At 34.9% G+C, this 14,521-nt stretch overlaps 1 protein-coding gene across 3 annotated transcripts in view; it reads right to left on the bottom strand.

Moving 5' to 3' along the window:
* Nucleotides 1-14,521, bottom strand: part of DIAPH3 (diaphanous related formin 3) — a 237,529-nt gene that overhangs the window by 116,073 nt on the left and 106,935 nt on the right. For all 3 annotated transcript variants that reach the window (XM_015276853.4, XM_025146783.3, XM_040653578.2), the window contains one exon: nt 10,852-10,953. In XM_015276853.4, coding sequence (XP_015132339.1) covers nt 10,852-10,953 — 102 coding nt within the window. The remainder of the gene's footprint in view (nt 1-10,851; nt 10,954-14,521) is intronic.

Below are 14,521 nucleotides of genomic sequence, written 5' to 3'. Positions count from 1 at the left end.
TGAGCTGTTTCAGATGGCTTGCTCAGTAAAAGGAGAGATCAAATAATCGTGCTATTATCTAGGCTATAACTGAGATTTCTGATATGATATATTCAAGTGTTAATTTTTATTAGAAAGGTGTCCTTAAAAACAAGATATCACACTAATTGCAATGTTTAAATGCTAGATTCTATCCACAACAGTGCTGTGGACATTTTGGTCAATGTATATACAGAACAAGCAGGAAAACAACCTTCAGAGATCACTCACAGCATTCTGCCTTCCTATGAGGCAGTCAGCTTTGCCAGCAAATAGTGCATTAGCCTTGCCTGCTCAAAGAGATGGCTGATTGTACAAAGAGTACCTAATCTCCCTAGAATAAATCAATTCTACTCTTTTATTATTCCCACTATTAGAAAAATCTTCCCATCATCTAACCTACATCTCTTTCCTGAAAAACATAAACCTATTACATACTGCTGTAACAACCAACACTGTTCAGGATATATTATTCCCTTTCTTCTTCCAGTTTTCCTACACATATTTTCAGTGAAGATCCTGCCTTGGCTTTAACAACTTACAAGCAGTATTTCTTCATATCCCTTGTTTCTAAACTGTAGTCTTTAGCCATCTCTGGAGTCCCTGCTTTTGTCTGCACATCTATAACTAATGTACAACAAACCTCCAATCCAAATATAATATTGTATCTGAGGCTTCAGCACTGGTGAATAGAGAGAAGTTCACAATTGTACAGGCCATAACCCTGCTTTTACATTTCAGTTTCCTGTATGCTTATTGACTGATATGATGACAGATCCAATTTGTATCTGACTTCTTATCTAACATAATACATCGTTCTTTAATACAACTGTATCCATAACTATAGACTTTGCAACCACTGCCATGTTAATTCTGAGTCACTGATGTTCCTAAAATATCTTTCACTGTCATTAAGCAACTTGCAGAAAGCTCATTAGTAAAGCGAAACTCAGCAAAAAAAAAATTATTCAAAGGTCAGTAACAACAGGGCAACATAAAAGTGGATAGTTATTGTAATTGAGAATATGAAGCACTGTGCCTGAATATGAAGCTCAAAGTTAGTTTTGACCACTGGGAACACAGCCTTGCTGCATAATGAGAATAAAAACGACCAAAAAAAAAAAAAAAAAAAAAAAAAGCTTTCCATCTTTAAGATAAATAATTTGAATGGGTTCCAACATAAAGAAAGCATACTGCATACTCACTATCTTCCCCTAAATATTAATGTCTGAAATGTAAATTACATCAACATATCCAAAATGCTTAGCTTTATATTTACCATTCCATCATTCTTCCAAAGATAATAGAGAGAATTGTCAGTGAATTGGTTCTTTTTAAGTGCACATTCCTTTCTGAGCAGATTTACAGAAGTAACTAAAGTGGGCATGACCTGTCCTAACATTTACAGAAGCTGAAGTTATGAGATTCTGAGATAAATACAACCTCATGGCAACTGATGGCTCTTCAGCATATAAAAGAGCTGCCCTCATCTAACTTGCTCTCATCAGTCAAGAACAACCCTAGGTGTTGAGAAAGTCCCTTGACATCGATGCTGCACATTAGCAATCCTGGCCAGACTGCTTGGACACACATGTGGTAGTACTTAGAAGAACCGAGATGTAAAAGTACAAGTGAATTCAATCTCTAATAGACTGAGCAGGTAAAAAAGTCACTTTATATCAGGATTCTGTAAATTAAAGTCACTTTTTCTTCCAATTAGATCCTGCAATGAGAGGGTTATTTTCTTTCTCTTTTTTCAGTGCAAGGCTGAAATTTAGAAGCTTTAATTCATTGTAAAATTTATTTTGCATTCCTCCTTTAACTTAGGAAAAAATTCAGAAACTTTACTTCAGACAAGGAAGCTCTTATCAGCTGCTTCATGAGCCTTGCGATTTTAATATCTCAGGAAAAAATAAACACCTCAGACTCAGATCTAATTAATACAAATGAATAATAACAGAAGATAATCTTTAGTGCTTGAATATTTTAAATTCAAAAACCATTCAACAACTGCTGACTCAAACATACCTATTATAACATTATTACAAACAATTGTAATGAACAATAGTTTATTTTTCAACTCTCCAGCAGCCCCTTAAATAAGCACCTATTATTTCTTTTCTCACACTATTTCTTAAAAGGCTCTAAACATGCTTGCCTGAAATTAATCCTGTTGTACTGTTGGATCACATTCTTAATTATGCTGTGTTTGAGTAGGTGATCTTCATTACTTTTTTTTTCCTTCTTATTTCCAAAAGGTCCTATAGAACTGTTAACAGTGACTTAGAATTGCATTTAACTTGGGCTTCCTTCTTAATTACAAAATACTATGTGTTATTAAGAAGGTTCGTAAGAGTTTGTGATAAGTAACTCCTCTACAACTCATGTTTCCCAATAATTCAGTTGATCCAGAACTCTTGGTTTTGCTTGCTTCAACGTACCTATATTTTTCCTTTTTGTCATCCCCAAATTCTTTTCCTGTTAAGTTTAATAGTGCCTCCATGGTCCAAATCCCTTTATTTTACCTGTTCCTTTATATGAAAAATTACCCATGATATTGTTTCTCCTTTCAAATTTCCCTCAAGAGAATATCTAAGTGAAGTACTTTTTCTGAACTTACTGGCATCTTCCATTGGTATCCAAATGGAAGCTTTAGAAGGCGCAAGCAAGAGATTAGAAAAGCAAGTTGCCTCTAGATGAGAGAAAAATGGGCTTATGCCAGAACAATATAACTGCCTGGAGCACAAGAAAATCTATGGAAACACAGAATGGGTTAGGTTGGATGGGACTTTAAGTATCACTGAATTCCAACTCCCTTGCTAGGGACATTGTTGCCAACCACCAGCTCAGACTGCCCAGGACCTCCTCCAACCTGGCCTTGATACCTCCAGAGATGGGGCATGCAAAACTTCTCCAGGCAGCCTCACTGCCCCGAGTAAAAAAATTTCTTCCTAACATCTAACCTAAATTCCATTCCTTTTACTTTAAAGCCGTTTATCTTGTCCTATTACTATTAGACTTCGAAGAAAAATGCTACTCCCCTTTCTGCTTATAAGCTCCCTTCAAGTATTGGAAGGACACAGGAAGGTCTCCCTGGAACCTTCTCCAAGCTAAACAAACTGAAAACCATACTCCAATTGAGTGAAACTGAAGCCATGTTAGATTGGCCCACACAGTGCCATGGAAAGCCCCTGATGCTCCCTGGAAGTGACACAGTATCCTAAGACTTATACTAGGAAATATAATCACCCTCAGAATTAAAACAGCAACACATCCTCATTACTGTCTTAGATGTAATTGGGCACATTGTATGTTCACCACAGGTATGACTTTGGGGCATCCAGACAAAACCACTGAAGTAAAAAGGAAACTGAAACTCAAGATGACTATAACTAGAACAGGGGGGAAAATATAATTACCTGCAGGTAAATGAGAGAAACTTTTCAAATTCTGGAAGATAACTGCATTTTGTGGAATTATAAGAAACTATTTCATGCAAATATAAGAAATAAAGAAGAGGAAGGGAAGCTGTTGGGTTTGGTAAAAGGACGCAGAAACAAGGCTAATAAATACAGTCAAGGCTAGTAGACTTTGGTCTCTGGAAGAAGTGATGGAGTTTTTCATACTCCAATAGGACCAGTTCTTTGTACGGTGCAGTTTTGAAAGAGAGCAAACTTCACACAGTTAAGAATTTCACACAACTAAAATAAGGGATTTTCACTCTCTAATGAGTAAATGTGAGAAGAAAACTGAAAATACAAGAAAAGATTTAGAAAAAAAAAAATTACACAACAGAGAAAGACCGAATCTAGCAATGATCTCACTCATCACCAACAGTGGAACAGAAGACGATTAACCATCACTGCTGTAATTGGGATGGAGATGAGAAGCTAACTAAACTTACATTAGGATGAGTTATATTGAATTTATTCATGCAGTAGGAAGTCTAAATGACAGGAGAGATGCATTCTAAAGAAAATGGAACAGGACAAATTTTGAAGCAAGAAATTCAAAAGGAAAGAAGTTGCTCTAAGCGTGAATGGAGAAGACAATGCATATACAATTATTACTTGTCCAGGAACTTAAGGGGACAAAGACAAATAATTAGCAAAACAAATAGACAAACTAAATACTAGACTGTCTGCAATAAGAAAATAAGATAAAATATTTTAAATCTGTCTGACATAAAAATCTAGTATCATCAAAAAAGTAAAGATGATGAGAAGCAAAACAACTCTTATATGAAGTATCAAACATGAAGCATCATATATTAGGCATTTCAGACAAAAACAATAGTGCACAAGGTTAAAGTATGGCAGTGTTCCTACAGAAAACTTCCCCTTCTATGTGAAACAAACTTACACTGCTCTAACAGTGCAGGAAAATCTTTAAACATATGCTTCATCCTTTTTTACAGTCCTTTTGAAGAAAAAAAGAAAGATATACAACACATTTCAGCACAAAAAGAAGAGTAAAGTAAATGTTTTTTTAATTAATTGCCAAACAAAAAATATGAGATCCAAAAAGGGCTTTGTTTGTAACACCCATTTCCAAAATCTAATAATTCACTTCATAATTCTTATTTAATAAAATTCTTATTTTTTATAAAATAAAATAATTCTTATTTAATAAAATCTTCTTAAATTGGTATAGATCACCACTTAGTATATATTTTACTTCCTTCTAAAAATTCTAAGTTATTGCTTGACAACCATACATCTCTAATTTATCATTGTGGTGATATTTATATTTTACAAGTACACTGAAAATATTTTAAAGATATCTGAGTTTAATTATCCTGTTCTCATTATATTCAAAAACTTGCCTATAGTTTCAGAGTTCCTTACTGACTGTGATGACCAAAAAACCTCCACTGCTTATGTGGTGGGAAGATAAATACGTGGTATACTTCAAGAACTCAGCTTCTTTTTGTGCCTAATAATTTTTAGCTAAGTAGCTCATTTGTTCAGCATCATTATCATCCCTTGTGCCAAAGATTAAAACAAACATAGTTTATATGGTAACCTCTGGATGTAATAAAATCTTGTAGGGAGATAGAAAACTACATAAAATTAAAAGCCTCTGGAGGATTTCTGAAGTGCAAAGTATCGCTGTTGATGGCAAAAATACGGGATTTTTTTTACAGAAAGAAGCTAAACACACACCTGTACTCAGCAGGAAGGCTTGAATGGTGGTACGGCAATAGTCTGCCAATGAGAGCCCATAGACAGATTAATGCAGTTAAATTATCAGTCATGATTAATAAAGCTAACTAGTAACTACATGAATCAATTTAACTGAAAACTCAAGATTGACATTACTAAACGGAGCAGTCTAATTAAACACTGTCTACTTGATTATGCCCAAATTAGAAAAAAAAAATTCTGTAAACTTCTCAGAAGAACCATCTGCAACACAAGTCAACACCACTACATGTTTTAAGTCCTAAAGCAATGAAGTACTTATTCTGTCCACTGGGTATTGTATCAAAAAGGAAAAAAAAAACCAAAAAAAAAAAAAAAAAACAAACAAACAAAAAAAAAAACAAGAGAAAACAGCCAACCACTTAGGTGACCAAATAGTTGAAATACCATCCCACTCAGACAGGTTTCATCTTGAAAGTGTACTATGTGACTACTCATATGACTACTGATTTTCAAACACAAAACCCACACTTCGCCATTATCAAGTTTTGCAGAATAAATTACCCAGTAATCAGAATTAATGAAACCTCCAAGAAAAGCAGTCACACTGAGCAAACCCAGTACAAAATATGAACTACAGCAAAACTAAAGGCAATTAAATATTTAAATTTTGGCAAGCACAACTCTCCTTCATGAAGCACTTGATAATCGAAATACAGCATTCAAAATCAGCTTACGATAACCTTGTAAAGCTGAGCTAAAGCACTTAGTGTATAGATTTAACAGAGTTTTTATGAAATAGTTCATGACTGTGTGTAAGTAAAAATAAAATTAAAAAAAAAAAAACAACAACAGAAAAACAGAAAAAGAAAGAAAAAACAACCCTCCAAAAACCTCCACAGTAATATGTGATAATATCTATGTTCTGAAACAGCAGTCTGGAGCATGTGAAAAAAAGAACACACAGAAAAATAAAGTAGTTTATCTAAAGAAAACCTACAGTCTGGAAGAGAAGATAAGGGTAGTAAAGGATTTATTTTATACTTACTGTTGAATGAACAGAAAACATAAAAGTGCAAAACTAAAAGAAGAGGGTAATTGTAGAAATCACAAAAGCGAACCCATAGCGTCACCACAAACACACAGAAAACGAAAACTAAAGGAGAACCTGAACTGCTTAGAGTCATGCCCTCAATGTCTTTAAGCCAACAACAAAAGTTCATTAACTGAAGTTGAAATAAAACTCACACTACTTTAACAATCATAACATGCCAGAATCTTAGTAAGTGTCAAGCTGTTTCTTTCAGAGTAACAAATCTTCACTTTGAAATCAAGGTCAGGAGGATAAAACAGAGTTTGCATTATAAAAATTTTATTAGCACACAAGTAGTAATTATCAGTTCATTCACTATTTAGGCTGCTCCTTGAGAGGCACGTGGTTTAGTCTTTCCCTTGAGTAAATTAACATGTCATATCTGAATTTTCAGAAATATAACAAGACTCTGCTCACATAAAAAGATAAAACTGGAAGTATTCTATTTCATTTTTAATTCTCCTTGTTTGAAAATAATAACAAATAATTAAGTGTAACAATTTACCTTTGTGTCAACAGCTGTTCTTAAAGAAATGATTGAGAGTTCTCAGCCTGCTCCCCAGACAAAATAAAAGATATAAAAGGGATCCTGACGGAGATTAAAAAAATCTTGATGATGAAAATCAAATGTGTAAGATACCATAATAAGATGCGAAAAAAGTCTCTTATCCAAATGTATCTTTTTTTAGCTTGACCTCTGAAGTAAGCTTCAGGAGATGCGCAGGAGGATGGCACACTAGAAAAATTGTGCCTAATAATCTTCTTTTGTTTCTATGCAAAACTAGGGAAAGCAAAAACTTGCATTCTTCAATGGGAATATCTGGTTGTTCATTCAAAAAAGAAAATCCACAAACAAATGCAACAGAACTTGACCTACAGTTCTACTCTTCCCATTAGATGGGATTGAGACAGATGGTAGATCTAAGTAATAACAGTTAGAAATGTCTACTAATAATGCTGCATTTTGTCAACCAGTACAAGTCAATCAGTGTCTTACAACAGATCATTTCAAGTTTATTCATACCTGAATACAAGCAAATTTCAAAAAGAAAGCAATTACAATTATATTAGTGACTGTTTTAACACTTAAAAAAAAAAAAAAAAGTGAATGAACTTGCAGGAGTGTTTCAAAATACATCCCTGTTTGCAGGAACCTTCAAATAGCTAGTGTTGAAAGGGGAGTAGTCAAAGATGTAGTGTTACTGAACTACATAACACAAACACATAAAATCACGCTCAACTTTCAACTTCAGTAGAAGACAGTTAGATCTTATTGATGACCTATCTTGATACCAGAAAGGTTCACTGGTAATTAATCAGATATCTTTTAGCTTGTCAGCTAAAGTACCATTTTAGACGAAACTGTTCAGGATAGACAACTGCATAGTTGTACAACAATGTGGACACTTAGCATTGAAGAGAAAATAACATGGTATTAAAATAATTTCTGATGAATATAGGAGACCTTCTGAACCAACTAAAACTACAGATCAGTCTTTAAAATGCAAATTAGCTCTTGTTATCCATATTGTTCTGATGACAGCAAAAATTGCAAACTAAACATGCTTTTTCTTCCAGTAAGCAATGTCCTCTTTTCATGCTGACAGGTAACCATAAGAATTCATGCAGGGCATCCTGATCACTTGGAACACACTAACTCACTGTAAATTTCAGATTAACTACTGCTGTCAGTATGCCTAACTGTAGTAAATTTGGAATGTTTAAAGAACAAAAGGCAAACTTCTCAGTAGGCTTAGGTTGAAATATTAAAAAAAAAAAAAGCCAATCAAGCTTTAATCTATGTGGCATTAACCTTTAAATGTCTTTTTTTCTTTTTTAAAGTCAATAATAGATAAAAATAGATAAAACATTTTTTGATAAAAAAATTCTTTGATTTTCTTGATAAAAATAGATAAAACATTTGCTACTTAACTTTGAATTTTACTAATTCAATTAAAATGTATAAACTAGAATGTCATTGTCCTGTTTCTTCAACAAATTAATTCCAAATATATTACTGTTGGAATTGTTTGGCATGGTCGAACAAATGTTTATACCTTAGCCAGCTCAATTTATAGTTAAATTTACTGGTACAAATCCATCTCTGCTACCATTTTGCCATAATTTGTAAGACTCAAAGCTGCTCAAGTTTAGATGCGTGCTTATCTCTATCATCTGGCAGACATGCTTTGAAACAAGGTTATCAGAGAGAAGCATCATACTCCAGCGAAGGACATTTGAATTTCTCTCAGTAAGATTGATATATATGAACTTCTCTGCTACATAATCAGCCTACCCTTTCAATTTTCTAATATCAAATTTAAGGGAAGCCATGAACTTTTAATACTGAGCAGAAGTGAAGCCTGTAGCAAGCTAAATTCTAGAACAGATGCTAGTTCTTTGTAAATATACAATATGTGTACATTTATTAAGAAAAATTAAAGTTTCATGTTTATAGAAAACTTAAACATTAAAAAAAAAATAATAAAAGTTTACAAAAAGAGGGTGCAATTCTGACCAGTGCAGAAAGACTTAACTTCTGTGGCACAAAAGCAAAAACACTGAACTAGAAAATGTCCTTCTAACACATCCCATTATTAGTTTCCTCTCTTTGCCTATGATGCTCATCAGTGAGTCATCTAAACGTTTATGTGGGCCAGATTCATGTCAAAAGACGATGGCATGCTTAAAAGTGAAAGAGTGTTTTGTTGTTTTTTTTTTTCCCATATCATACTCATTCTTCCCAATAACATTTTGCCTTCCATTTTGTCATTAATCAAGTCCTCTGCAAATATTTCAAAATTTAGATCAAATGAGCCTCTACCATCAGAATTTATATAGATACAGAAATTTCACTGATCTCACATATTACTTAAATTTTCTGTTTGAGAATCCAAACCAAACTTGGTATGTCTGGCTTCTAATTATATTGTAAAGGCATTTAATATGAAGATTATTATTCCAGGCCAAAGAAGGAGTTTAGGGAATCTACCTGTACTCTAGATGTTCTAAAATCTAGGTACAAATAGTTGATATTCACACAGATAACTACCAACAGAAAGTATCCATTGTTATGACATGATGCTCCTTTTCCTAAATCCAGAGATACATCTAAAAGAAATACCTCCTCTCATTGAAATCCTCCTGGATGAAACTGACAGTGATCATCTTAGCTTGAAACATTAGGAATGGACAAGGAAAATCAGAGACCTATATGGATGTATTGATCCAGGAAAAGAAGTAGCCTTACTATGTATTTGTTAGGACAAAATTATAATATTTATGAATTATGGGCTATATACATGGTATTCCAAAACCATATGGAAGGAAGGATGCAGAATAGGTTAACATGATGATATTGATGGTATTTTATTCTCATTTACATGGAGAATAGAAAGAAAAAACATCAATGTGTATCAAGTTTATATGGGAAGGTTTGGAAGCAGAGCAGGAGGGGGTGCTGCAGAGATTAACCTCTTTGAGAACAGCCCAGAAGCTGCCCAATCTAAGATCAGAGCCAGCTCCAGACAGTTCCAAAAGGAATCCATAGCTGGCCAGTGCAGAGCTACTGAGAAAGCAAAAAATTTCTGTACAACAGCAGCCCGCAGTGCAGGGTAGATGTGGCCTGAAGGAGGCCGCAACCCATGGGGAGCTCCCACAGGAGCAGGCCCCAGGCCAGAGCTGCAGCCTGTGGAGTTGGTCTGACAAAAGTTGCAGTCCCAAGGGGATTCATGATTGAGAGTCCGCTCCTGATGTACTGCACAATCCCCATGGTACAGGCCCACGTTGCAGCAGTTCTTAAAGAACTGCAGTCTGCGGGAAGCGCACATCAGTCCAGTTTGGGAAGGACAGCATCTCATGAGAAGAACCCCATGCTGGAGAAGGGATAGAGAGTGATCATGAAGGAACAGCAAAGACCAAGAATTCTGGATTGACCACAGCATCCATTTCCCATCATTTCCCATTCCCCTGTGACACTCAGTGAGAAGAGTTAGAAGAAATTGGATGGGGGGGAAGTGTTTTTAGTTTGCTTCTAGCTCCCACTACTCTCATCTGTCAGTTGGCAATGAATTACATTAATCTCTCTACCCTGTTTTGCTCATGATGGTAACTGATGAGTGATCTCATTCTTCTTTATCTCAGCCTGTAAACTTTCTTTTCATTGTACTTACTCTCCCTGTTCTTTTAAGGATGAGGAGTGAGAGAGAAGCACGAAGGAGCTTGGCTGCTCATCAGTTTGAAAACCGCAAAATGCAGAAAATTTCATTGATAATGTTATGATTTATCAAGGCAAATAACAGTCAAATCAGACAATTTTAAGTATGGAAATCCAAAAATGGCTTCTTATCTCCGAATGCCACAGAAAATACATTTTTTCTGCTTGTTTAGATTTTACATTCTTAAAAAAAGAGGACATTACAATCAGGCCTTCCACATCCATGGATATGCCCCCTGAAAGTCCAATTAAAAGGCAGCAGCTACACTCTGCTCTTAATATGCAACCATCATATTTAGGAAGATGAAGCTGGTAATGCTTCTATTTAAGAATATTAAAATGTTTTTTCAGGCAAGAAAAGAAACAGTAGTAGGACTCACCACAACTCCAAACTGCTCTGGCTCAGACAAATTATTGTACTCATTCTTGAACTTGGACAATGCATTCAGTTGTTCTTGCTCTGGAAGATGTTTTATTAAATTCTATCAAGAAAAAGAAAGTAGATTTAGAAATCTCAGATTCTGCATTGCTTGTATAATTGCAGATAAGCAATGTTTTATTAACATTAACTCCAAAGATAACACTGCTGTCCCAAAGTTGGTAGAACGCAAAAAGGTAACATACAAATTCATGCAACAAAACGTAAAAAGCAAGTGATTAAATGTCAACTAGCATCATTTGCTGTTTCTACAAACGTATACTTTTCTGTAGTTTTTTTTACCAAACAGAATTTCAAAGAAAAAATATGTTCGGTAGGCACTACGCAAAGAAAACTGAATTAAATAGGACAAGGATCACAGTAACATATCTAACTAAAGGATGGCAAAAATCATTAGTGAAAACAGATAATTTATTTTCTAGTACTTAGAAAAAATTGATAGTAAAGTGATGACAGGTAATGTCCATATTTACAAAACTTTAAACCCATTAGACACTACTTAGCTTACAAACTTGTGAGAAGTAGGATTTCAAAGGTGGGACTCAGCTTCAGCTGAATTCAAGAGGCCATATTCACTTACATAAGCGAGTGTCATTTCAACACAGAAGTCTAAACATGTCACCCTACACCTGATCATCTAAGTAGTCTTCAGATTCCGTGGATTTTCCTGAGAACTTAGGCACCTATGTTTACATATGGACTTTTGCATTCCACTCTAATTAGGTCAGTAGTAGGTACAATGAAAATGGCTATTCTGAGCAAGTTCTGGAAGACAGCTCAAACATCCAACTATGCCTAAATTTGACAGCCACTGGCTCAGTTCTGTCCTTTCCCAAGATGACTGCTGTAACTACTAGGCAATATTCAGGATTCCTCTTAGCCAGCTCTCTTACTCATGTCATGAATCCTGTGTTCCTGGTTACACTATCATTCTAATACTGCATCAGGTCTAGCAATCACAGCTCTCCCACTACCTATTGCCATGTTTTATAGTTAAATAACTAGATAATCCTTTATCACTGTTTTTATTGTAAAAAATAGTCATTATTTTAAGAACTGAAACCCTACTTTTAATCTAAGGACTAAGACAAATAATTTGTTTTAAAGCATTTTGTGATGTCTAATGTGAGGACAACATTGTTTATCAAGAAAGTAAAGTCTGCAAATAAGAAAAGCTAGAATTACATGCAAGGGCTGAAACAAACCAAAGAAAGAGTAAACAAATAGAATGAACAGCTTCAACACAGTCCATGATGAGATAAGACTTTCTGTGGGGAAAGATGTAACTGTGACCAAGTCACCAAAAAGCTTAACAAGGCTCCTTGATAGACCTTATCACTGTGAAGCCTAGGGAGACTGGAATGTAAGACAAAGAGCAAACGGAGTCTAAGGATAAACAGGAGGTCCTTTTGTATGTGCTGTTAATCTTGTCACACTTGAGAAACCTTTCATCCTTTATCACTGTTGTTTGGGAGAAGTTAGGGCCAATTAACTGATTAGAGGAACTGCTAAAGGAACAGGAAATTCTTATTTGTAAGCGGATGGTATATAAGATGTATGTTGAACACAATAAAGTAGATCTATTCTGATGCTACAAGAAACAGAGAGCTCTCTAACTCGACTGAGTGCTTTGTAGAAAAAGTAGTACTAGTACAAATGCAGAAATGATTATGCTTTAAATAATAATACAAAATTAAATTTTATGTATCTGTATATGTTCAGACTAATTTACAGCATGAAGAATTTATGGCAGTATTATCTATTACAATTGGAAAATATTCCTTGTAAAAACAGTCTACCTTTATTAATTATAGATTAAGATGTCCAGGATTAAATCTAAAAACTTCAGCGAACACCAAAAGGGCACAGAGATTCTGAGTGTAAAAAAACACTTTTTAAAATTAGGAGTTCATACTCTGCTTATTTCTGTCTGGATATACAAAATCCACATATCTTAAATAAACTACAACTCCTTAATTTTTACAGAGATTAAAATGTTTTCAATATTGAGCACCAGAAAAAAAACTAAAGTAGTGATTGGTATCAGAGAAGCTGTATGGTGTTCACATACAGTTTTAGAACTGCTAGTCATAAAAAACAGTTTGAATATCAGAGAATAAACAGAAGAAAGAATTTTGACTAATTCACAAGAAACATTCTAATAGTTGGTTAATGACTATTTGGATTACAGCATAAAATTCACAGTTCTTATGGCTTTCAAAACTAGATTTAATTTCTTACAGGAGGACAGAGGAAATTGGAATGATGAGACACATGACACATACATGTTACTTAATATGCTCTATATAACAAAAAGGTAAGATTAAGGACAAATATCCAACTTTAAAAACTGTGACATACTGGACACTATTTACAGCTAGACAATCAGAAATGAATTAAGATAAGAAATTTCTGAAAAGGAGAAGAATGAAAATATTTGGTGTATTTTCTAAATAAATGAAAACATTTGCATGCTTGTAAACATATGTATGCTTTTGCTCTTCTCATAATCATGAAATGTACAGAACAAAATTTTCAGTGGATGTCCAGAAACCATATTTGTGAAGGTTTGTAGAGGCAGAACTGAGACATACAGATGGGTATTATCATTTATTTAGTAACCCTGGCATATATAACGGTGAATACTAGGTCTTTTAAGGTTATGAGGCACATGAGTCAACCACTCTGAAAGGAAGAGAGCTGTCTAAGTGCTTTTTGAAGTTTAAACTTGGATGATGTTATTTTCAAAGTTAATACAAAACTGTTTTATCCAGAAACTAGAAACTTGGATTAAACAACTTGATAAAAATGATTACATACAAGCTTGCAAAGTAAATCTGGAGCCCAAGCCTTGCCAAAAAAAAAAAAAAAAAAGACAAGGGCATTCCTTTTACGAAGAAGGGGGCAGCCTGACAAAATGGTGACTAACATGGAAGTGTGTATGAAGCAAAGGTGTATAACTGAAATCCTCCATGTGGAAAAAAATGGCACCTAGTGACATTCCTCAATGATTGGTGAACGTTTTTGGAGACCAAACAATGGATGTTAGTACAGTGAAATTTGGACTGCGTTGACAACATTTTCCTAGCAATGATGCCACCATAGCAGCTGTGAAACAGTGAGTTAGCTGGTGCATTTTTATAAGGGCAGCATGCAGGCATTTGTTCATTGCTAGCAAAAATGCAAAGCTACTGGTGGTGACAATGTTGGAAACTAATGTGCTATAGCTGAGAAATTGCTCTATCAAATAGTATTGTTGAGTTCTTTGTATTTGTTATAGTCTCTGTGGAAATAAATGGTAGACATCATACTAGATCAGTCTTTATACAAAGACAGCTTACTGAGGGAGACTTAAGTTAGATATTGCTCTCTATAACTACCTGAAGGGAGGTTGTACTGAGCTGGGGCTCAGCCTCTTCTCTCGGGTGACTAGTGATAGGTCTAGAGGGAATGGCTTCAAGCTGGGCCAGGGAAGATTCAGGCTGGACATTAGGAAATACTACTTCTCTGAAAGGGTGGTCAGGCACTGGAATGGGCTGCCCAGAGAGGTGGTGGAGTCACCGACCCTGGTGGTGTTCAAAGAGTGTCTGGATGTTGTGTTGAGGGACATG

This window comes from Gallus gallus, chromosome 1, assembly GCF_016699485.2.
Source record: "Gallus gallus isolate bGalGal1 chromosome 1, bGalGal1.mat.broiler.GRCg7b, whole genome shotgun sequence".
In the NCBI taxonomy this organism is placed as follows: domain Eukaryota; kingdom Metazoa; phylum Chordata; class Aves; order Galliformes; family Phasianidae; genus Gallus; species Gallus gallus.
Note: the sequence above shows the minus strand (reverse complement) of the source record. Positions and strands in the feature narration are given on the sequence as shown.